General features: G+C 43.8%; 1 protein-coding gene across 2 annotated transcripts in view; it reads right to left on the bottom strand.

The window, feature by feature from the left end:
- MTX2 (metaxin 2) overlaps positions 1–26,749 on the bottom strand; it is a 109,811-nt gene that overhangs the window by 15,410 nt on the left and 67,652 nt on the right. For both annotated transcript variants that reach the window (XM_075318887.1, XM_075318889.1), the window contains 4 exons: positions 13,979–14,055; positions 12,349–12,441; positions 2,676–2,714; positions 2,208–2,333 (listed from right to left, as the gene is read on the bottom strand). In XM_075318887.1, coding sequence (XP_075175002.1) covers positions 2,208–2,333; positions 2,676–2,714; positions 12,349–12,441; positions 13,979–14,055 — 335 coding nt within the window. The remainder of the gene's footprint in view (positions 1–2,207; positions 2,334–2,675; positions 2,715–12,348; positions 12,442–13,978; positions 14,056–26,749) is intronic.

Raw genomic sequence — 26,749 nt, 5'->3', positions numbered from 1 at the left:
CGGCCCCTGCACCGGCCAAGACCATCGAGGGGTCTATGTGCCTGCAGTCCTCAAGAAGCAGGTAAGAGGACACCGCAGGAACGGAATACAGATGAGAAGAAGTGTGTGTGCGCGCTTGTGTACAACGGCATAATAGTGAACACGAAGGGGACCATTATGAGGACATTACTAAAGAATCGGCACATTACTACAGTGCACAAGGATGGGGCACATTGCTACATTTTATTGGTATCTAGGTTTATTTTTTTAAATTTATCTGTAGCTGCTGCATTTCACACCTTAGGCTTATACTCAAATACAAGTGTGTGTGCGTGTATTTGCGTGTGCGAACAATAGCATAATAGGGGACAAGAAGGGGACCAGTATCAGGACATTACTAAAGAATCGTCACAATACTACAGGGCACAATGATGGGGCACATTACTATAGGAGACAAGGATGGGCACATTACATTTTATTGGTATCTATGTTTATTTTTGAAATTTATCAGTACTGCTGCGTTTCACACCTTAGGCTTAAGCTGGTGTCACACACAGCGACAACGACAACGACGTCGCTGCTACGTCACCATTTTCTGTGACGTTGCAGCGACGTCCCATCGCTGTCGCTGTGTATGACATCCAGCAACGACCTGGCCCCTGCTGTGAGGTCGCCGGTCGTTGCTGAATGTCCAGCTTCATTTTTTGGTCGTCACTCTCCCGCTGTGACACACACATCGCTGTGTGTGACAGCGAGAGAGCGACGAAATGAAGCGAGCATGGAGCAGGAACCGGCGTCTGGCAGCTGCGGTAAGCTGTAACCAAGATAAAGATCGGGTAACCAAGGGAAGACCTTTCCCTGGTTACCCGATATTTACCTTCGTTACCAGCCTCCGCCCTTGCTGCCAGCGCCGGCTCCTGCTCTGTGCACATGTGGCTGCAGTACACATCGGGTAATTAACCCGATGTATACTGTAGCAAGGAGAGCAAGGAGCCAGCGCTAAGCAGTGCGCGCGGCTCCCTGCTCTCTGCACTGACATGTAGCTGCAGCACACATCGGGTTAATTAACCCCATGTATACTGTAGCAAGGAGAGCAAGGAGCCAGCGCTAAGCAGTGTGCGCGGCTCCCTGCTCTCTGCACTGTGACATGTAGCTGCAGTACACATCGGGTTAATTAACCCGATGTGTACTGTACCTAGGAGAGCAAGGAGCCAGCGCTAAGCGCGGCTCCCTGCTCTCTGCACATGTAGCACAGCGACGTTATGATCGCTGCTTCTGCTGTGTTTGACAGCTAAGCAGCGATCATAACAGCGACTTACAAGGTCGCTGTTACGTCACCGAAAATGGTGACGTAACAGCGACGTCGTTGTCGCTGTCGCTTAGTGTGAACCCAGCTTTATACTCAAATACAAGTGTGTGTGTGTGTGCGCGGGTGTGTGTGTGTGTGTGTGTGTGTGTGTGTGTGTGAGAACAATGGCATGGTAGGGGACAAGAAGGGGATCAGTATGAGGACGTTACTAAATAATCGGCACATTACTACAGGGCACAAGGATGGGCACATTGCTACAGGAGGCAAGGATGGGGCACATTGCTACAAGGCACTAGAATGGGGCACATTTCTACAAGGCACAAGAATGGGCCACCTTTCTACATGGCACAAGACTGAGGCACATTATTACAGGGCACAAGAATGGGGCACATTACTACAGGGCACAAGAATGGGGAACATTACAACAGGGCACAAGGATGGGGCACATTACTACAGGAGGGAAGAATGGGGCACATTACTACAGGGCACAAGAATGGGGCACCTTTCTACAGAGCAAAAGAATGGGGCACATTACTACAGGCCACAAGAATGGGCCACATTACTACAGGGCACAAGAATGGGGCACATTACTACAGGGCACAAGAATGGGGCACATTACTACAGGGCACAAGAATGGGGCACATTACTACAGGGCACAAGGATGGACACATTACATTTTATTGGTATCTATTTTAATTTTTTAAATTTATCAGTACCTGCTGCATTTCCCACCCTAGGCTTATACTCGAAATCAGTTTTCCTGTTTTTTTCTGTGGTAAAATTATGAGCTTCGGCTTATATTTGGGTCGGCTTATACTCGACTATATAGGTTCATAATTTCAAGCCCATTCTTTGTTTGGAATAATAAATGTGGTAACAATATAGAGTAAAATGTACAGAACTGTACAGGCATACTGACCTGATCTAGGTTTTTTCCAGACCATCCGATTGCTTTCATTTTTCTCTTAATTTCCCATTTCTTTTGAAGAACTAAAATATTGCTGAGGGGCCACGAGTACGGCGAGCTGTACCGAGGCTGTGTTATCTGCAAAGTGAGAGAACCCATAAAGGCAGAGGCTAAAAAATATTTTCTACAACATGGTCTGTATCTTCGAAAGCAAACAACTTCCTATAGAAATGCATAGCTGGCGGAGGGAAATCTCTCTTTAAACGTTACTTGTTATAAATACATAGAAAATAGCTAACAGCTATATTAAAATTTGCCAGATGTATTGCAAAATGTATGTGCCAGCAGAAAAAAAAATACATTGTATCAACTAATGGTATAAAACCTCAATGTTTCATTTATGAGAAGGGACCTACGATTGTGAGCAAAAGTGTTTTCTCATTAAAATTTAACCAAGATAAATGCTTCAGAGTCACTCACCTCCTCTAGTGTAGCTTCATCACACCACTGAATATACAACTGCAAGGAAAGAAATGATAATGTACAAAGAAGCAAACCAAGAGGGGGAATCGGCATTTACATGTGCACGGGACTAGCTTTGTCTTCCAAATATTAAGGAACCCCTGTAGATACATAATACGTGATACACGTGTGTTCTCAACCTGTCGTAAGAGCTGCTCCTTCTTCTCATACATCAGATGATATATACAAATAAGACAGCAAGGGAATGGAGCAAACGTAGGTTTATTTGTATTGTAAAAGCCCTATAATCCCATACTTAGTGGTCCGCACCTCCAGATAAGGCTGCTTTCACACCTCCGGTTTTTGCTCTGCGGCACAATCCGGCACTTTGCAGGAAAAACGCAACCGTTTTTTTTTGCTGCCGGTTGCGTTTTTCCTGCACAGACTTTAATTAGTGCCGCATTGTGCCGCATGGCTTTGCGTTCGGTCTGGTTTTTGACGCATGTGGCAGATTTAGCCGATGCGGCGGCTGGATGGAACGTTGCCTGGCACGTTTTTTTGTGCGGCAAAAAAAAAAAAAAAAAAAAACGCATTGCGCCGCATCCGGCCGATATGGAGCTTTTCCCAACGCATCCCTATGGATGCTGGATGCGGCGCGATGCGGCAAAAACCGCATCCGGCCGCCGCATGCGTTTTTTGCCACTGCGCATGCTCAGTAGCATGCCGCAAGCGGCAAAAACCGGACGGGCCGCATGTAAAAAACTTATGCAAAGGATGCGGTGTTTTCACCGTATCCGTTGCATAGGTTTCACAGCCGGATTGAGCCGCACGGCTCAAACCGGATGTGTGAAAGCAGACTAATTGAGCAAATAAAGCGCTGACACAGCAGCGGCCCCCTGCACTGGCCGAGATCATCGATGGGTCTACATGCCTGCGGTCCGCAAGAAGTAGGTGAAAGGACACCGAGGGAACGGAGGACAGGTGAGAAGATTTTTTTGTGTATGTGAACAACAGCATAATAGGGGACAAGAAGGGGACCAGTAAGAGGACATGTCAGGTGCAATATGTACCCAGAACCACGAGCAGTTCTGGGTGCATATTTCTAATCCCTGCCTGATTGTCCTTGTATCTAGTGCATACATACATACATACATACATACATACATACATACATACATACATAAATACATACATACATAGATACATACATACATACATAGATCTTTAGGAAAAGTATTTCTAAAGATCTTACATGATATGCTAATGAGTGCAGGGACTAGTCACAAGAGCGTTATATCCCAGGCACTAATCTGCCCTCTTAGCATGTTAGTACGCCCACAGGAGTGTGCTAATATGCTATTCAATGCCCATATCCCAGCATCATCATCGGCGGTGACGCGCGTACCTGTGTCTGTTGCACCGTCTCAGCCACCGGGATAAAGGGTCAGTGTGCATGGAACAGAAGTCTCGGCACTTCCGGTCATGTGCACTATGAAGCCAGGTGTACATGTCCCGGCTTCAGAGAAGTCCAGTGCGCATGACCGGAAGTGCGGGGTATTCTGATCATGTGCACTGACCCTTATCCCGGTGTCTGAGACGGTGCAATGGACACCGGTACATATGTCACCACCGATGACGCTGGGACATGGGCATTGAATAGCATTTTAGCACAAACCTGTGGATGTGCTAGCATGCGAAGAGAGCAGAATGAGAACAGAAACTAACGCCCTTGTGACTAGTCACTGGCCTCATTAGCATATCATAAAGGATCTTTAGAAATACTTTTTCTAAAGATTTCTTTATCGATGCTACTAGATACAGGGACGGTTAGGCATCGATTAGCAATATGCACCCAGATCTGCTCATGGTTCTGGGTGCATATTGCACCTGACCGGTTCCCTTTAAAAGGGATTTCGCTCATCAGAATAGATGTTTAAAATTGCAAAATGCTGGTAAAAACAAGCAACTTTATATTTTACGTATTGAAAATCCTTTCCATTCTGAAAAACAGAAGGGTTTTTAATGCTGTTGTGTATCCGTCCTCAGGAGACGAGGAAACCGAGCACTTCTACTTGGCCAAGGCTATACTCTGTTTCCTAGACAAGGAGTATGTGCTTTCAAGCTCTAAGTTATAGAGCTTGTAAGTTCTGCGCTTAAGCTAGCTGGGTCCAGCTGGCCTCCGAATCTGCCCGACAGCAGCATTGGAAAGCACAGAGTTTGGACCAGCAGCTTAACCATGCCGCAGATCCAAGCGGTCACTTTTTGAGAGCCCCCTCTTGGGAAGCAGGAAGACGGCAGCGGTGTGCTCCTGAAGATTAATCATGAAAACAACTATTTAATGGCAATGCAAAAACTAAAAGCCACACAAGAGGCGAGAGGCGCAACACCCAGAGTAACACTGAGGACATACAAGCTTTCCAATGTGTCTGAACTGATGATTAATATAGAGGCCGGGCTCCATGCATCTGAAGTGTTTGCTCAATTGTTTTATGCCTGAACCGGACACGACTAATGATTCATTGTTCACTTTCTGCAATGGTCCGGTAAAAAAAAGCCGGTCAAAATGTGCTGCACAAAATGTTTTTATAATCCGTTTTTAGAACCGGTCTGGTGCAAGTACCGGCAGATGACTGGGGTGGTCCCATAATAATCTATAGGGGGGAGTTCTGGCAACAGTTTATCTGCAGGATTTCACTAGAACCATGGAGTAAAATAAAAAATAAACCTGACAGTTACATAATAGAGTAAATCCCCGTTGCTTTGAAATAGGGGTACTAGCAACTAATCAGTTGGGATGGTCTAATAGCCTCAAGACAAGCCCACCCGGGCCATTAAATGCCCACCAGTCGGCTATATTTAAACCTATATACATATACACATACATATATATATATATATACACACATTCTGTGTGTGTGTGTGTGTATATGTGTGTACATATATTTATATATATATGTATGTATATATATATATATATATATATATATATATATATATATATATATATATATATACACACAACACTTTTTTTTTTTGGGGGGGGGGGTTGGAATGTTAATTTTTGAAGCATGAATTGCCTTATTTCTTAGTATCGGCATTGTTATTCCCAATTGTGGCACTTGAGGTCCAATTTTGCAACAAGTAGGTATCATCTGCTCCTTAGACCAAGCCTGCAAAGGAATTGATGATCCGTTTAGAAGTTACCATCACATTATAGTGACTTGTGCTATGATGACGGTAAATTGCACAATTAATAATAGTGGTTGGAAATGAAAACAAATTGCTGCACGCTGGGCCTACATCCGGATTGTACAGCAGTGCAGTGTGTATTGCAGTATTGCTCCCTGCAGCGTGTATCTGCACAGCAGTGACGGCTGAGTGAGGTGCTGAGGACCAGCGTTTAGTCATTTCCAGCAGGGTGAGGACAACATGTGGAATTGCTTTATTCCTGGACTATGATCGGCTTCAGAATTGGAGAGCTGTTTGTTTTATGAATCATCCTAATCTGTAGCCCAGCGGGTGGAAGCATGAGACAATTATAGCCTGTGTACATACATAAGTACATATGGTGCTCAGAGGAGACCGAAAACTGCAAAAGATTCTACAGAGGATATATACAAACACATAATGGTGCGCGTGTCTACAGCGGAGGAGAATTCAGTATACATGTGGACTATTGATCCACGCTGGCCCTGAATGAATGGAGAAACAGATGAGAGACTATATAAATAAGGATCACATACACACACGAGAAACACAAGAGTTTTGTTTAGCTCCAGCCTAAACGCCACGCTAAAGTAGTAATCCAAGAAAATATAATATATATATATATATATATATATATATATATATATATATATATATATATATACACACACATATACATACACACATACATACATACATATACACACACACACACAGTATATATATTTATATTATACACACAGAAAATTGGGGCGTGCAATATTATTCATCCCTTTTACTTTCAGTGCAGTAAACTCACTCCAGAAGTTCATTGAGGATCTCTGAATGATCCAATGTTGTCCTAAATGACTGATGATAAATATAATCCACCTGTGTGTAATTAAGTCACCGTATAAATGCAGCTGCTCTGTGATAGTCTCAGTGTTCTGTATAAAGCGCAGATAGCATCATGAAGACCAAGGAACACAACAGGCAGGTCCGTGATACTGTTGTGGAGAAGTTTAAAGCCGAATTTGGTTACAAAAAGATTTCCACAACTTTAAACATCCCAAGAAGCACTGTGCAAGCGATCATATTGAAAGGGAAGGAGAATCATACCACTGCAAATCTACCAAGACCCGGCCGTCCATCCAAACTTTCATCTCAAACAAGGAGAAGACTGATCAGAGATGCAGCCAAGAGGCCCATGATCACTCTGGATGAACTGCAGAGATCTACAGCTGAGGTGGGAGAGTCTGTCCATAGGACAATAATCAGTCGTACACTGCACAAATCTGACCTTTATGGAAGAGTGGCAAGAAGAAAGCCATTTTCAAAGATATCCATAAAAAGTGTTGTTTAACGTTTGCCACAAGCCAACTGGGAGACACACCAAACATGTGGAAGAAGGTTCTCTGGTCAGATGAAAGCAAAATCGAACTTTTTGGGCACAATGCCAAACTATATGTTTGGATAAAAGCAACACAGCTCATCACCCTGAACACACCATCCCCACTGTCAAACATGGTGGTGGGCAGCATCATGGTTTGGGCCTGCTTTTCTTCAGCGGGGACAGGGAAGATGGTTAAAATTGATGGGAAGATGGATGGAGCCAAATGCAGGACCATTCTTGAAGAAAACCTGTTGGAGTCTGCAAAAGACATGAGATTGGGACGGAGATTTGTCTTCCAACAAGACAATGATCCAAAACATAAAGGAAAATCTACAATGGAATGGTTCACAAAAAAACGTATCCAGGTGTTAGAATGGCCAAGTCACAGTCCAGACCTGAATCCAATTGAGAATCTGTGGAAAGAGCTGAAAACTGCTGTTCACAAACGCCTCCATCCAACCTCACTCAGCTCCAGCTGTTTGCAAAGGAAGAATGGGCAAGAATTTCAGTCTCTTGATGTGCAAAACTGATAGAGACAGACCCCAAGCGCAGGGCTGTGGAGTCGGAGTCGGAGTCGGAGTCGGAGCTCATTTTGGTGGAGTCGGAGTCGGAGTCGGTATAAAATGCACCGACTCCGACTCCTAAAATATATAATAAATTGGGGACAGGAGTGCAATGCAGAATGTGCTGAATATTTTACTAAATAATAACATTTAGTATAATGCTTATATTTAAGTGAAAAATTTATTGTAGTACAATGTGAACATCAGACATTTAATTGTTTTTATGATACAATAATCAAGATATTTGGATAGAACATAAAATATTTATTGGAATACAACTTTAGAACACAAAAAACTAATAAATTGTAAATATGTAAAATATATATATATATATATATATATATATATATATATATATATATACAGTGTATATACACACACAAGATATATATGTAATCTACTGTATATTACATAGTGTATTACATATTTACAATTTATTACAGTTTTTTGTGTTCTAAAGTTGTATTCCAATAAATATATTTTATGTTCTATCCAAATATCTTGATTATTGTATCATAAAAATTATTAAATGTCTGATGTTCACATACACATATTCATGTACTACAATAAATTTCTCACCTAACTATAAGCAATATATGTAGGAGTCGGAGTCGGAGCCGGAGTCGGAGTCGGAGTCGGAGTCGGTGCAAGAGAATTTGAGGAGTCGGAGTCGGAGTCGAAGGTTTGGCTTACCGACTCCACAGCCCTGCCCAAGCGACTGCAGCTGTAATCGCAGCAAAAGGGGGCGCTACAAAGTATTAACTTAAGAGGGCCGAATAATATTGCACGCCCCAATTTTCTGTTAGTTATATTTTAAAAAAGTTTAAAATAAGCAATAATTTTCGTTCAACTTCACAATTGTGTCCCACTTCTTGTTGATTCTTCACTATAACATTAAAAATGTTATCTTTAATGTTTGAAGCATGAAATGTGGGAAGAGGTTGAAAAATTCAAAGGGGCCGAATACTGTCACAAGGCACTGTAATATATATGTATATGTGTATATATATATGTGTGTGTGTGTGTGTGTGTGTGTGTGTGTGTGTGTGTGTGTGTGTGTGTGTGTGTGTGTGTATGTATGTATGTATGTATGTATGTATGTATATATATATATATATACACATACATATATATATATACACACACACACACACGGTATATTTATACCGTATATACATATATATATATATATATACACACACACACACACACACACACACACACACACACAGTATATTATTTTTTATAATTTATCTTTTTTTATCTTATATATATATATACATACATACATACATACATACATACACACACACACACACACACACACACACACACACACAGTATATTATTTTTTATAATTTATCTTTTTCCTGGAAGTAGTGCCACACTTTGTCCATAGGATGTGTCTGGTATTTCAGCTCATCCATTCTGCCATTTACAATAGATGTGAATGGTGTAGTTTTTTCTAGTCCTATCCTATACAACTCCATAAAGCAATGTTCCCATGACAAATTATTATGGCGTATACATGGAACGTGCAATATATTTTTAAAAGGTGGATGAGAGAACATGTACCACATGTCTCTGCTTTTTTCTAATTTAGCCACAGATAAATGAAAGTTGAAACCAGACTGGTTCCTATAACCATTAATTTGAGAGAATCGGTCACCAGGTTCCTGGTAGAAAACCCTGATTCTATCGCTGCGTCACCTCCTGGGCTTCTTGCTTTACTTTTGATAAGTCAGTTTTATCTGCTGCACCTCGGCTGGTCTTCTCCATGATGAACTCCTGCTTTATAGTTCTCAATATTCAAGATCTATCCCCTCCCCTAGCACTGATTGGCAGCTTATTCCCTGCATACACTGCAAGAGAGTAAAGCGGTCAATCAAGAATATTGGTGAGAATATAAAGTCCATCACTGAGAAAACTACAGCAAGAAGCCCAAGAAGGGACACTTGCACACATACATATACACAGAATGCACACTCAGTTTCCTTCTCTCTTTATGTAGGGCGGCACGGTGACTCAGTGGTTAGCACTGCAGTCTTTCAGCGCTGGGGTCCTGGGTTCAAATCCCACCAAGGACACCATCTGCAGGGAGTTTGTATGTTCTCCCCGTGTTTGTGTGGGTCTCCTCCGGGTACCCCGGTTTCCTCCCACACTCCAAAGACATACTGATAGGGACTCTAGATTGTGAGCCCCAATGGGGACAGTGTGCCTGATGCATGTAAAGCGCTGCGGGAATGTTAGCGCTATATAAAAATAAAGATTTGATTTTATGCTGCCCTGCAACTGGGAAGTATAAACCTAGAGACAAATTCCCTTTAAATCCAGATTAGGCTTACTACAAAATGTTAGTGACCAGATTAACATTGGGCCAAAAAGGTTAATAAATAAATGTTGCAGATGTCCCAGCTACACGCAGCAGCAGTCAGATCACTGTAAAATCTGCCGTTGGAAAATGAAAGGTGAAATCTGCTTCAATAAATTAGTTCATATGGGAAAACGGTGACCTTTTTGCCAAATTTTATTTAGATGGCTGAAACGTACATAGAAAAGAGAGATCCAGTTTCATTAAAATCTTAATGTTAGGAAAGCACAAATCATTTAAAGGGAACCTGTCAGGTGCAATATACACCCAGAGCCACGAGCAGTTCTGGGTGTATATTACTAATCTCTGCCTAACTGGCCCTGTATCTAGTGCATAGATAAAGAGAGCTTTAGAAAAAAGTATTTCTAAAGATCCTTTATGATAGGCTAATGATTGCCGGGACTAGTCACAAGGGTGTTACTTCCTGCACTCATTCCTCTCTCTAAGGCTATGTGCGCACTAGAAATGAGAAGTTTCTCAAGAAAATTTCTTGAGAAACTTCTGGGAGTGAAAGATTTCCGGACCTCCGGAAAAAATCCGCACCAAATCCGCATGCGGATTTGCCGCGGATTAGCCGCGGAATAGCCGCGATTTTCCCGCGGGTGGTTCCCTGCGGATTTTTGCAGGCTGTACTGCCGAAATCCGCAGGGTACCTGCGGAAATAATGGACATGTTCATTTTCTCAAGAAAGTTTCTCGAGAAATTCTTCTCAAGGAAATTTCTTGAGAAAAATCCGCACCAGTGCGCACAGCTATTTTTTTTTACCATAGGATTTGCTGGGAAATGTCTGCACAAAGATTGCAGACATTTCTCAAGAAATTTCCGCGGCAAATCCGCGGGTAAATCCGCGGGTAAAACGCACTAGTGCGCACATAGCCTTAGCATGTTACTATGCCCACAGGGGTGTACTAACATGCTATTCAATGCAGCGTCACCAGCGGTGATGCGCGTACCTGTGTCCACTGTCACCGCTGATCCTAAGACCCGGAACGTCCGGTCATGCGAACTAGACCTCTCTAAAGCCAGGATGTGTACACCCGGCTTCATAATGCTTATGACCGGAAGTGCAGAGGATTCAGAGCAGCGGAGAAAGTGGACACCGGTATGCACGTCAGTCGCCACTGATGATGCTGCATTGAATAGCATGGTAACACCCCCCCTGTGGGTGTACTAACATGCTAAGTGGGCGGAATGAGCGCAGGAACAAAAGTCCTTGTGACTAGTCCCTGGCCTCAGCATATCATAAAGGTTCTTTAGAAATATGCCAAACAGATCCCGTATGTAAGTGATAAGACCACAAGTGAATCCATAACTATTAGTCACAAATGCTGCTCTGCTGCAGAGACTTTAGAAGTGAGGAGTCTGCAAGTGCTCTGGATGGGGACGGAGCACTCCCGGCCTTGGGTCCCAGCTCTATCCTCTAGTCTGACTCCACCCAGCACAAGGTGATTGACAGATCGCACTGCTGCAGCGTGTCAATCACAAAGTTGAGTGCGCATTAGGCTGAGAATAGAACTGGGAACTAAGGCGGTTGCGGTGCTCTGTCCCACATAAAGCACTTGCAGACTCATTTTCATATCACATCTAAAGTGGCTTCCTCTGTCACAAAGCAATGTTTGCATTAAAAGCACCACTAAGGCATTTGGGGTTTTTTTCAGTGCTGGAGTGGCGCTTTAAATGTAAGCTCCCTGCCCCTTGTCATACTCAACTACCTGTGGCTTCACCTTTTACCAATGGCGCTCTGGTCCCGTGGCGGCATTTTGTGACCGTTATTTCTCACTGTCCGGAAGTCTGAAGTTACATCACAAGGTCTCAATACAAGTCTATGAGAACCAGGATGAGGCTCTCATAGATTTGTACCGAGTTGTGACCTCCGGCGCACTGTACTGGAGATGCCAAAAGGTCACAAATCGCTGGAGACCAACCAGAGCAGCAGAAATAGAAGATGAAGATTACAAAAGGTGAGTATAAGACCGGGTGCAGGGGACTTATATTTAAAGCACCAGCAGCGGTATACACACACACACACACACACACACGCACGCACGCACGCACGCACGCACGCACAAGGTGGTAGAATGAGTGCACAGATTCACTTTATTATCTGTAGAAACAAATGAGCCCAAACTTAAAAAACAGACAGCGAGAGTCACATCATGATGGCGTGATATACCGTACCTCTGCTGTCAGGAGCATATTATTAACAAGTTCCATGTATGCTTTCATCTCTGCCTTCTGGACTTCATCTAAGCCGTCACTAAGTGAATGGCCCTACGTGGAGGAAAGCAAGCAAGTGTTATCGCCAGGGCGTCTACTTGCAAAAAAATATACAAGGGCTATACCCATATAATAAGATCAAATCAAAACCTGGAGAAGGTCAGAACTTATCAATTACATGGAAAGGATTTAAATATCCAAAATGCAAATAAAAGAGGATGATAATGGTCAGCATTATTCCCATCTCAGCCATGAAGGGCTAAGGAGGTAAAAACCTAGCTGTATCCAATGTAAAACCACCCTAAAAGCATACATTTATTTTATGTACTTTATATGCATGACGTTTATTACATGCATAAAGGACTACAAGAATAAATGTATTCACAAATGTGAGACCAAATATAATTTGCCCACAGTAATTTCGCATAACACCGCCATACATGTGCATGGTGGGAATTGAACAAACATCCTTGATTGTATCAATCAGGAGAGGTCTACAAAACATCTGCCACACTTTGAAGGCAGCGCTTACCTTGCTGCTGAAAAAGATCAGACATGTTAAAGTTCAACATGCGCAATCCATCTTCCCCCCCCAATCAGCATTCACATTACATTATTAGTCATTCACACTAAAATCGTCAGGTTCAACATTTACAAAATGTACATGGCTAACATTGGGTCCATTGCTAGAAAGTGTCTTGACTTCAACTCAGTAATTCCAATGGAAAACACTGCATCTAGTTGGGCCTGGATAATGGAGGATGATAAGAGGACAATAATATGCACAGGAAACATATACCTAGAGATGGCCACACATACAATATATATGAATCATCTTATCTCCTGCAGAAACAAGAGGTTCAGATGATTGAATCTAAGCAGTCTGATCCTTATCCACACTGACATCATCAGTTGTTGGAGAGTACGGAGGATACTATGTACATGGTCAGCAGCTCCTGTTACGGAGGATACCATGTACATGGTTAGCAGCTCCTGTTACAGAGGATACCATGTACATGGTTAGCAGCTCCTGTTACAGAGGATATCATGTACATGGTTAGCAGCTCCTGTTATGGAGGATACCATGTACATGGTCAACAGATCCTGTTACGGAGGATACCATGTACGTGGTCACCAGCTCCTGTTATGGAGGATACCATGTATGTGGTCACCAGCTCCTGTTATGGAGGATACCATGTACATGGTCACCAGCTCCTGTTATGGAGGATACCATGTATGTGGTCACCAGCTCCTGTTATGGAGGATACCATGTACATGGTCAACAGATCCTGTTATGGAGGATACCATATACGTGGTCACCATGTACGTGGTCACCAGCTCCTATTATGGAGGATACCATGTACATGGTAAGCAGCTCATGTTACAGAGGATACCATGTACATGGGCAGCCGATCATGTTACGGAGGACACCATGTACATGGCCAGCGACTCATGTCGATGTCGACAAGTTGGGACGACTTTCATCTAATGTGTTTGGAGCCTTTAAACTTCAGCTTAAGTTTCCCTTTACCAGCTATAATATAATGCGGGTTCACTTTTTTAGGTGTGTGCATCCTGTTCCAATTCTTACCTTGGCTTTCACAAACTGAACTATTGGTCCCAGTTCAGATACTACTTGATTCCCAACATGGATGAAAGGAACTTTACCTGTAGAACATAAAAGGGTTTCAATTAATCACTAAAATGCTGAAGAGAGGTATATAAAAAGGACTTCGGTGGCAATTTGGAGACACTATTTAGGGCATTTTCAACTTAAAAAAAAAAAAAAAAAAACACAACAAAATTCACCAATAAATAAAAATCATTAGTTTTCTCTTCGGTTGTGTTCTCAAAACTTCTACTCAGTATGGTAAAAAAGGGATGTAAGGTGGCTACCACTATGGCCACCGCCACATCTCCTGTATTGGAGTCCTGATCAGACAGGCCATGTCCTCATGTCACAGATTGTTGGTTTATTTCATCCTTTGTGCATTTCATTAGATGATCCATGACAGAAATCCAAGGTGGACACTCGGATTTCTGTTGCAGATGTGCCATCGATCCAAATCTAGAATTCATATTGCCATCAAAAGGGTATAATTTTCAGCTCAGCAGAGCAGAATACTGTATGCAGAAATAACATTAACATGCATAGCGTTTTTTTGGATTTCCTTTCTTTTTTAGGCATGGAGAATGCATTAGAGGTGACATTATGGTGGATTTGATAGGATCTAGTTGCAGAAGACCAATGAAATTATTTGTTGGATTACTAAAGGACAACAGTAAGGCTTCCATTTTTATGTATTTCCATAAAGAAATGCATAAAAAAAAAAAAACTTAACACAACATGTGAACATAGCCTAAGTGTCCACAGGCTCCATTAGTCACCATGGATTAGTTGTAGGACAGATACGTCACCGCTTCATGGCACCATCTCTGTAACCAGAGGCTCACTAAGTGGAGCCATTCTTACTTTCTTTGGGTACAGTTCCACTTGCGTATAGCTTGTGATGCGAGAGCATGGGAAGTGATATGCTAATGACCCTCTGGTGCGAGCGTCAGCCGAACGTCATGCGACTGTGATGAGATCTTGCGATCGAATCACAGCTGCGGAAAAGAGGGATCACTTTCTGCCATCTCCTCCGCTGTCTGTCTCTGCGTACATCACACTGCAGTCGGATGACAAGTGAGTGTAGTGCGATGTTTGACACGCACCCCTAGACTTGTATGGGGGAGCGTGAGCCAAGACTCACTGTCAAACGCAGCATGCTGCGATTCATTCCGCATGCTGCTATGGCATGAGAAATCAGTCGCAGGTGGACACTGCCCCATAGTTTTGCACTAGAGTGAGAGTAATCCAATGTTTTATTGGATTGCACTCATCCATGCAAAACGCAAGTGGAACCAAACCCTTAATGTAAGTCTATGAGACTCACAACGGGGGGCTTTGTAGCTTTGCATAAAAAAATTCAAAAAAGTGACCTCTGCGCCGGACATCAGCCACTGTGTGATTCAGCAGGTCACAAAGCAGTCACGAGGCCAAAAGCGCTGATTAAAACAGTAGGAACTGGCGGCCGGTTACTACCATCATTACGCGTAGGTTGGGAACACACTGGCGTATAGCATTGGATGCGATATGCTAATGACACTCGGCTCAAACTCTGCTGTGAGCGTGACCGAGTGTCATTCACTTTGATCAGATTCTCCGGTATACAAGAACCAGATCACAGGTGCGGAGAAGACGGAGAGATTACTTTCTCCATCTTCTCCATTGTCTGTCTCTGCGTATATTGGACTGTACTAATGACATCAGTGTAGTCCGATGTTTCACTCGCAAATATGGGCTTGTATAGGTGCGCGTGAGGTAAGATACGCTGCCTATCGCACCATCCAGTGATTTTGTGTTTCTCTGCACTGCTCCATATTATTTATTCTATGGCCCTTTTCAAGTCAAAAGGGTATACATAAAAAACAAGTACAATATTCATAAACAATACAAGGAGGGGAGAGGACCCTGCCCGCGAGGGCTCACAATCTAGAGGGGATGGGTGAGGATACAGTAGGTGAGGGTAGAGTTGGCTGTGCAGCGGTATAGTGGACTCCGGGTTACGGCTGGTTGTAGGCTTGCTGGAAGAGGTGGATCTTCAGGTTCCTTCTGAAGCTTTTCTCGGTAGATGAGAGTCTGATATGTTTGGGTAGAGCATTCCTGGTTCTCATAGACTTGTATTGAGACCTTGTGATGTAACTTCAGACTTCCAGAGTATGGGGGAGGCACGGGAGTAATCTTGTATGCAGTAGTATAACATTAGTCCGAGGACTATCCTCCAAACAGAGAGCACTCATCTGTGTTATACGGTGGTATGAGCGAGCCTGTAAACACGTGATCCCAAACAAAGGGGCAAATTTAAAAAAATTCACCAAAGTGGGGCTCTCACCTGTCTGATCGTGGTCCCCTGGGTAATATTCTATTCAGTGGCAACATGGCAGTCTTCAAAAGTGGGAATACAAAGACCTACTACAGTGATCAGTACCACAAAGTACTATATGGTCATATATTCATCTCAATGGATGCCATGTAATACTACACCTGCGGTCTCCAAAATAACAAATGTCTAAATTTTAGGGGAACAGCTTATTAGTAGGAGACCTAGGTAATCATTCACAATCTGAAGGACTGATAGGGTGACTACATAAACTCTATGAAGAAGTCATCCCTGGCAGAGCCAACATGGCCACCACGTGAAATCTCCATATTTTACCTCACACGATATTACTGGAGGGACATGGAGGCTCTTCATAAACTTTACTGGGGGATAAGTTTTCTTCGTCTATCTTGCTAGAGAAGTACAATGATTTCACAGCCAGAAGAGGAAGGATTGCCATACGAAGCCAGTGGAGAAATGTGTACTTCCCTGTGGCTTCACATGATACTTAGAGGTTTTCGAGTGTTCTTCACCAAATGTTCCCCTCAAGCACATGCAGGAAACCTGCTGTTAGACCTGGTTCACACAGAGTTCATGCTAACAGCAGGCTCTGTCATGGTCCTTTTCAACAGATTCCCTCTTCTCTTGCTCACAGTCAGCCTAAGGGTAATGGATGAGGTGCACGGCACCAACAAAGACCTCATCTGCATCCATACTCTAAAGTGTATGACAAAAGGAATGAAGGGCTTTTTGAACTGCGAGGAGTCAAAGGTTTCATTCACACTGTACTGCCGTGTTGCTGCTGGACAGATCTTTTCATATTCTGGCATCCATATTCAGCAATGGAAACCGCCCATACATTCTTCTGCTCGAGGGAAGGGGCATAGCGTATCTAAAATACATTGTAAGGCCCAGAAAAGTAGGTGACGATCTCTGGCATTTTATTTTAGCAGTGTAATTCGCTCGCCCTCGTCATTCGATGCACAATCCTGCTGCCAATCACTCTGAAATAATTCTAAGAAAATAAAGAAATCCACTTGAGCGAAGGTAATGTATGCAAAGTCAGATCCATCAATGCACTGCTCCAACACGCAGGAAGAAAAGGTGGTTCTATCATTCCATGAGCTGAGACAACATTTATCTTCCTGCAACGGTCTAGTGACATCAGTGGGAAGGCGGTTCTGGTGCCTCGTGCCTCAGTCTTCACATCAGAAGCTAATGAAGTGATCGGCTCTTGTGGTGATGTCCATGTGTGCAGAGGACGTCACAGACATCACAATTTGCAGTCAGGGTAAAATGAAACCTCTGATTGTGTGACTTATGAGGGATGGGGGACGCATGGTTTTCCTTTATGGAGAAAAGACAGCTACCCCCAATTCCAACCAAAATGCAAGAGTTGTGATTGAGTGCACAGCTGCCAGGGATTAATCCTTCCCTAAATTTATAACAGAAGTGCTCTACGCCTTCCCCTTTGCACGTAGAGGGGTTTCCCAAGAATAACTTTTCTTCCTTATGCGTGATTATGTTTAAAGTAACTGAATTTATTGATCCACTGCTGCTTTTCAGCCAACAGCCTAAAGGGGGCTTTACACGCAACGACATCGCTAACGAGATGTCGTTGGGGGTCACAGAATTTGTGACGCACATCTGCCCTCGTTAGCGACGTTGCGTGTGAAACGTACGAGCGACCACTAACGATCAAAAATACTCACCTAATCGTTGATCGTTGACACGTCGTTCAAATCCCAAATATCGTTGCTGCTTTTGGACGCAGGTTGTTCGTCGTTCCTGAGGCAGCACACATTGCTACGTGTGACACCGCAGGAACGACAAACAACAGCGTTCCTGCATCCTCCGGGAACGAGGTGGGCGTGTCTTTCATGCGGCTGCTCTCCGCGCCTCCGCTTCTATTGGACGCCGGCCGTGTGACGTCGCTGTGACGCTACACGAACCACCCCCTTAGAAAAGAGGCTGTTCGCTGCCCACAGCGACGTCGCTTGGAAGGTAAGTATGTGTGATGGGGACTAACGATATTGTGCGACACGGGCAACGATTTGCCCGTGACGCACAAACGATGGGGGCAAATGCGATAGTCAGCGGCATTGCTAGCAATATCGCTGCGTGTAAAGTGGCCTTTAGTCTTTTCTTGACAGGTTGCAACGGTGAAGTCATGACTACAGCGTCCGTGATGGCTGCAGACAATCACCGGGCTTAGCAGTCTTGTGCTGACTACCTGGTTGAGCCCAATGATTGGCTGCCGTTGACTAGTGCGCTGTCATCGTGATGCCACTGGTGCAGTCTGTCAACAAAATCCATATGTACACACACACACACACACACACACACACACACACACACACACACACATATATATAAACACACATACATATACACATATACTACGTTATAGGAATTTCTATGGCTTGTAATTTTGCAATAAGTTTTGCAATAGCTGGGGAGCCACATGTTGGGGGTCATTACAAAGCAATTTTTAAGTAGGCCGAATCTACCAGAGCAAGATTTGCTTCTGCTCATAGAGGGGGATACGCCTACAGGACCTCTAACTGTCCTGGTATGCAACAAACACAGGTGTTAGAATTTATTCCCACCAGGTAACCGTTTTTTTGCTGAATGGAAAATATATTCTTCATCAATAGACTCTTATCACTCAGTGTTACTTTATCATTGTGTTAAAGCAAGTAAAGGGGTATTCCACACACTTAAAATGTTTTAAAGAGTAATTATGGTGGTTTGTTTGTTTGTTTTTCCATAAATCAATTATACACATGAAAATGACAAACTTTGAAAGGGTACCATCATACTTTAGCGACGCAGCAGAGATCCCACCAGCGATCTGACCTGGCCAGGATCGCTGCTGCGTCGCTCCATGGTCGCTGGTGAGCTGTCAAACAGGCAGATCTCACCAGCGACCAGTGACCAGCCCCCAGCCAGCAGCGACGTGCAAGCGACGCTGCGCTTGCACGGAGCCGGCGTCTGGAAGCTGCGGACACTGGTAACTAAGGTAAACATCTCGCAGCAGGGGACAGATCGCTGCTCAGTGTCACACACAGCGAGATCGCTAATGAGGTCACTGCTGCGTCACAAAAACGTGACTCAGCAGCGATCTCGCTGTGTGTGAAGTACCCCTAATACATCTTATAAGAGGAATCTGCTTCTTTCACCTCCCGGACTGATTATTCAGTCTCAAAATTCTAAATTCACAGGAATAATGTCTTCAGTGATTACAGATTTTTTTATTACTGAGATAGGAAATATCAGCTAGTGCGCATACATTTCTATGGAGAACTGTAACTGTCATTTAAAAGGGGTTCTCCACTACTAGGACAACCCCTTCTGATTCCACGTTTCCCCCAGGAAAAATAAAAAAGCCCATACTCGCCTCCCATACCGGCGTAGTTCTAGTGGTGCCGAGGCTCACGTGGGGCTGTGCTCACTTCCTGCTGATTAACTCATTTATCCGAAGGCAGGGAGACTGAAGCCAGTGTCGAATGGACATGGTGTTCGCGTGAGGTCATAACTCTGTGAGCGCCGGTATGGGAGGGGAGTATAGGATTTTTTTATTTTACCTGGGGGAAACATGGGAAATCAGAAGGGGTTGACCTAGTCGCGGACATCCCCTTTAAGGTGATCTTGCAGAATATCTGTGTTGGCCTCTAGCTCCTCCCTCCTGCATAGAATTTTTAAAGCACCAACTGTCATCTCCTATCCCACTAATGGGGAAAATCTGTCTTGGGTGAACTCTGTATTCACTTATGAGTTACGTGTGAAAAATCAGTCCAGGGGGAAAAAAGAAGCAAATGTCCCTGATAAAGATATTAAAAAGTTGATTATTTTCAAGTGTACTATTGATATAGGACATAAAATAATAAAACAATAAATACCCTTTAAAAACAAAAAAACAAAACAATGCTAGGGATTATGTAAAATTTTAACAGAAGGAATACTTAGTTTACCGATCACTAATCATTCATGTACAAATACTTCTTGAGCATCCCTGTATTGCTGCAACCAGTGTTTGGCTGCAGAGGTCATATGCCCACTCATATAGGGTAGGAAGTACAAAGACCGGTGGAGGCTCACATGAGCACTGCAGCCAATCACTGATTGTAGCAATTACCTACACATTAGTGCTGTAACTGTGATTAGCTGCAGAGGTCATAATCTGTCCACTCATAAAGGACAAAGTACAGAGACCAGTAGAGGACATAGGAGCACTGCAGCCAATCACCGATTGTAGCAATGACCTACACATCACTGCTGTAGCTAATGATTGGCTGCAGAGGTCATATGTACACTCAGTAAAGGGTAGGGAGTACAGACAACAATTATTGATTGTAGCAATGACCAACACATCACTGCTGTAACCAGTGACTGGCTGTAGAGATCATATGTACACTCATATAGGGCAAAAAGCACAGAGACCGGTAGAGGACATATGAGCACTGCAGCCAATCATCAACTAAAGGAATGACCAACACGTCATTGATGTAGCTAATGATTGGCTGCAGAGGTCATATGTACACTCATATAGGGCAGAAAGCACAGAGACCGGTAGAGGACATATGAGCACTGCAGCCAATCATCGACTAAAGGAATGAACAAGTCACTGCTGTAGTCAGTGATTGACTGTAGAGGTCTCCTATCTGTCCAGACAGCAGGATGTACAGAGACCGGTGAGGGAACCATGAAGTGTCGGAACACAAGAGTCAGACGATTGGTAAGGAGAGTTCTACTTTTGATATTTTCCATCATTTTGCACTTTTTTTTATATTTTGTGTGGCCTGACAACCCCTTTAACAGAAACATTAGTATGAATAGAACCTAATTTATATTACATGTGAATTAGTGGTTATAAAGATTATTAAAATGACAAGAAATACGACTTCAAAGACAGGCAGTAAGTATAAAAAGTTTACTTTTCCTTCAGTTGGAAGTTAAATTGTATTTACCATTTTTCTATTCCAATTTAAATATTTATGAAAATTGATAAAACTCCTCATCCGCGCCACGTTCTCCGAAGCACACGGCTGGAAGATTTGATGCACTGAGGTTTACACCAGTCTGAATTACGTACATTAAAGAAAAACCGAGCATGAAATCGAGACAAGAGATTGAAATAAATAGCCGTCGTGAAAGTGACCATTTGTATGTTTTTCCCAATCTGTTTGTGCTGCATAGTATTGGCACAAAGGCCGAAGTCTCCCCGCTGTACTAACTGCTTTCCAATACTATATTTGAAGCATTTGGCCTGAGCAGCCTTAATAACTCTTCCTCCGTTTTCTTGCTCAAGCTTTCCATTAGTTTCTCTATCAATTGATGCTTAGAGAAAAGTCAGCTCAGCACCTTCCCCCTATGAGATCAATATTCTCTGCATTGTAACACCTACAATAGCCGTAGAGTGGTTATTATTTTTAGATATTTTCTTGATATGCAGAGCCATCAAAGCTCGATTTATAATGTGCTTCTGTACTGAACGGTTGTGCGCAGATCAGCAGAGCCCAAATAATGTCTGCACGTTACTTTCCGTGATAATTTCTCAAAGAGATTGTATATTCAGAAAATGACGTATTGCGTAAATCAAATATAATTTTTTTTATACTTTTTTGGCTTTTTTTTCATATTACAATCTGTATTTTTAGACTCATACTTCATGTTCTTTAGAGAAGACTTTTCAAGAGTCTCATTACCTTCAGAGGCATGATCACCTGATAAAGCATTCACGATTCATAATAGGTGATGTCTCAGCTCTCCTCCTGCTTCTCCCTTTGCAATGACTTTTGCACATGTATCTTAAATGCTTCAATAAAAAAAAGTTTGAGGCATAGACTTACTCAGACGCTATCACACATTTTGACATGCAAAGAACAAGAAGTGTGAGTCTCTTGGCTGCTTTACACGCAGCGACATTGCTAACGATGTCGCTGGTGAAAGCACCCGCCCCCGTCTGTTGTGCATCACGGGCAAATCGCTGCCCTGTGCGCACAACATCGCTAGGACCCGTCACACTACTTACCTGCCTAGCGACGTCTCTGTGGCCGGCGAACTGCCTCCTTTCTAAGGGGACAGTTAGTGCGGCGTCACTAAGCGGCCGCCCAATAGAAGCGGAGGGGCGGAGATGAGCGGCCGTAAAATCCCGCCCACCTCCTTCCTTCCTCATTGCGGGCGGCCGCAGGTACAATGATGTTCCTCGTTCCTGCGGTGTCACACGTAGCGATGTGTGCTGCTGCAGGAACGACGAACAACCTGCGTCCTGCAACAGCAACGATATTTGGGATTAGAACGACGTGTCAACGATCAACAATTAGGTGAGTAATTTTCATCGTTAACGGTTGTTCGTGCGTTTCACACGCAACAACGTCGCTAACGAGGCCAGATGTGCGTCACGAATTCTATGACCCCAACGACATCTCGTTAGCGATGTCGTTGCATGTAAAGCCCCCTTAAGGCCGAGGCCACGCAGTGATTTGTACGAGTGCTCGCATGACACTCGGCATGCGCTTGCACCACAGCGGGAGCCAAGTGTCATGCAAGTGTCATTGCAGAGGGGCGGGCAGGCGCTGCAGAGGGGAGGGACGGATTTATCTCCCTATCTCCTCCGTTGCCGGCTGATGTGAGAATCGCACTGCTCTGGCATTACACCAGTGTAACGCGAGAGCAGTGCAATGTTTCTCTCGCCCCATAGACTTGCATGGATGCGAGTGGATCAGGATCACATTCCATCCGCTGCATGCTGCGACTGTTTTCTCGGTCCGATTAGGGCTGAGAAAATAATCGCTCATGGGAGCGACCCCTTAATATTGATCCAAGTGGAATGCGATTTTTTTTATCGCATTCCACTTGCACCATTTTTCTCGCCTTGTGTCCTATGCCTAAATGAACCTAACAGGCCTTTGTGAAAATTGCAAGATTTCAATTTTTTTTTTTTATTTTCTTTAAGGGGTTGTCCAGTACTTTGACACTGATGGCCTATTCTTAGGGTAGGTCATCAATGTCTGATCAACAGGGGTCTGACACTCCGCACCCCCACCGACCAGCTACTCTCGGTCCCAGCGGCATTAGCAGGCAAACGGAAATGCTCAGTTCTAGAGCCGCTCCATTTCCCGATAGCAGCTGTGGCCGGGAACTGTACATCCGCCTCCTATTGATTAGAATGGGAGGCGGATGTGCAGTACCCGGCCGTGGCAGCTATCAGAAGACGGAGCAGGGCCAAAACTGAGCATTTCCGGCCGCTGCCAAGACCAAGAGCAGCTGATAGGCCGGAGTGCAGCGTGTCGGACCCCAGACAATCAGACATTAATGACCTATCCTAAGGATAGGCCATCAATATCAAAGTAGTGGACAACCCCTTTAAATAAAGATTGTTATATGAAAAAAAAATAAATAAATAAACACAAAAAAACTTCACATAAAAATCTGATTTAATCAGTAAGTCATTTTCTCATTCCCTTAAAAGGGTGCATGAGAATGGGTTCCCTTTAAAGAAATTCTGAATAAAAGAGGGTTCAGCTTGCAGCCAGAATGCATTTGTAATATGTTTAATATGTTCTGTCTCACATTAAATAGACAGATCATTGTTTTGAATGGAGCCGGATGTAATGCATTTTTTTCCCTCTGTGGTGGCGCTGCAAGGAAACTGAACCCTCACCACCAGTTTTCCTTGCAGATCACAGACAATTGCTGGGGTCCCAGGCAGAGAACCGGTCACTTGTTCAAAAATATTGAGTTACAAACCTTGTAAAAGTCCTGGAGTTTTCCTGACTGTCGCTTTTTTCTATTTTGCATCACGTTGCTTCATTTATTGCTTTTGGAGCAGTATGTGAAATCTCTGCTTGCAGTACAACTGGGTGTTTCTTCTGAGTCTTCTCTGGGGTCGTGCCCTCCCTCTCAGATTCTGCATCTTAGAAAGCTAGATCAGTTGCCAAGCTGATATGGTCAGTGTTTGGGAAGAGGGAAACCGCACGCCCCCAGAGAAGACTCTAAAGAAACGCAAAGTTGTACTGCAAGCAGAGATTTCACATAAAATTGAATATCTCTTCCTGTTTATGTACCGGTCAAGGCAGAAATTGGTGGGAATATGAGCCCTTAAAGGGAATCAGTCACTAGGTTTTTGCCACCTAATGTGAGAGCAGCGTAACGTTGGGGCAGAGATCCTGATTTCAGCGGTGTTTTACTTACTGGGCTGCTTAGTGTAATTTTGATAAAATTACAGTTTAATCAGCAGTAGATTATCCTTAGAGGACTACCTGGCGTGCTGTCATATTCATGAGCTCTGTGTAACTGCTTGATCTGTAGCAGAGAAAACATTGATTTTATTAAAATGACAGCAAAACACTCAGTAAGTGACACATTGCTGGAATTAGGGTCTCTGTGACACGCTAAGTACGGGGAAATACCAAACAAGCGCCGAAAGGCAAGGGAAGGGGACCCCTGTGTCTAGAGAAGGGGGAGATGGTGACTCATGACCAAACCTACAACTGGTCCCTGGGGTCCCTTACCACCCTAGATAGGTGCGGAACCTATGTGCTAAGCCTGACACCTGACCCTAGGTATCCCTAGTGCGGGACCCTAAATAGGGAATGGACGGGATGAGCTCTTTGTCAACCCCACTAAACACTAAAGGAAGAAACAACAGGGACACACATGGGGGGGGGGGGGGGGGAGGTCTACCTGAACTACTTATCCATAGATGACTCCGGCAGGAGTTGAGCAAGCTTCAGCAATGATACTACAGAGGAGTACAAGCCGCCTGCTTACAACGAGAGCTACAATGAACTGAATAATATAACCAGCACCAGTCCAGGGAAGAAGGGAGAATTTAAGCACCAAGTGAGTAGTGATAATCGGCAGCTGGGTGAAAGGTGAGCTCCTGCTGGGTCCAAAAGGGAGAGATGAAAGTCCAGCAGGAAAGCTACCTATACCAATGAATACTGACAGCAGGAACAATAGAAAGTCGGGGAGCATTTTGCGCAGCCAAACGCTGTGACCTTCTATTGCCAGAAACTACACGGCTGTGTGTTGTCACCCGTGAAACTCTGTCTCTACATTATGCTGCTCTGAGATAGTGTAGCAGATACCTCGTGACAGATTCCCTTTAAGGAGAGGTGCCAGGCACCTGTGGCAGCAACTCCTGTAAAAAGAAGGGACCTGTAATGTAGGAGCCTCTTACCACCGACAAATCCCAAAGTTTACTCAACCTATGGGAACGGCCAGCTTAGGGATACAGTTCAGAGGTAATAAGACCTCACAATTGCAGACTTGGTGCACAGCCGCGTGGTTTAGTAGCAATTTCTCTAGAGCCTGTGGTTTTATAGTTCTGAAATATTCATAATTCTCTACGCGGCGAAGACGATCACAAGTAAGAGTCGCTTCACTTACAATACACTTACATGGATTTTGCCAGAAAGTGACATTGCTAGAATCAGGATCTCTGTCCCTATATTATACTGCTCTCACTTGTCACTCCTGGTGACCAATTCCTTTTAAGTTTACTTGAACGGTCCTTTCTGAACATGAACTAGGGAGAGCATTTGCTCCTTATATGCCCTTGCTAGTGTTCAAGGGAAGGCACAAAAACAAAAATTCTCTGCTCGATCCCTTTTCCAGCCAGGTGAAGCTTAAAAGGGGTGGTTCACTACTTATTTTTCCAAACCACATAGATATAATGTTGAGAAACAAGGCTTCTCTCAAATACCTTGTGTTGCTAATAGTGCCTGTGAGTGGTGCTATTGCGGTCAACTCATCCCCTTCTCGTGACCCCTAGGCTCCATGACCTTTGGAATCAGGTGAGGTCATGTCAACTTCCAGTTGACTTGACATCACCGCAACCTGTCCCAGTCTTTGAGTGACTGGGCTGTGGGCGGAGTTTTACCGCTCGTCAAAGCCCAGCGTCACAGCCCAGCATCGATCCTGCTTGCGGCGCTCTGCATTGAGAGAGCAGGGAGAGGCTGAGCTGTGACGCTGGGTAGAACGCCGGCCACAGCCCAGTCAGTCAGGAAGACTGTGGCCGACAGCGATGATGTCAGGTCAACTGGAAGTTGACTTAACATCACCGGATCCTAGAGGTCAGGAGAAGGGCTTGAGCAGACCGCAATAGCGCCTCTCACAGACACTATTGGCAACAAGGTATTTGAGAGAAGCCTTGTTTCTCAACATTATATCGATGTGGCTTGGAAAACTAAATAGTAAATAGTAAACCACCTCTTTAATCAAAGCATCACCATTCTCACTTTATGAGTAAAGATAGAAAGGCAAGCAATGGCTTTTTCCATTGAGTAGATTGAGTAACGTTTCGGTTATAGGACGTTGGTCTACGAGTAATGTGCCATATGTTTCCATAAGGGAACTATGTAGATTTCTGGCATCTGTGATAACTTTGCATCTAAAAAAACTGCAATCCATTTATACGAGTGGGATCCATC

The sequence above is a fragment of the Anomaloglossus baeobatrachus genome, chromosome 7 (genome assembly GCF_048569485.1).
Source record: "Anomaloglossus baeobatrachus isolate aAnoBae1 chromosome 7, aAnoBae1.hap1, whole genome shotgun sequence".
NCBI classification, from domain to species: Eukaryota; Metazoa; Chordata; class Amphibia; order Anura; family Aromobatidae; genus Anomaloglossus; species Anomaloglossus baeobatrachus.
The sequence above is the reverse complement of the archived record's forward strand: the minus strand, read 5'-3'. Positions and strand labels throughout refer to the sequence as shown.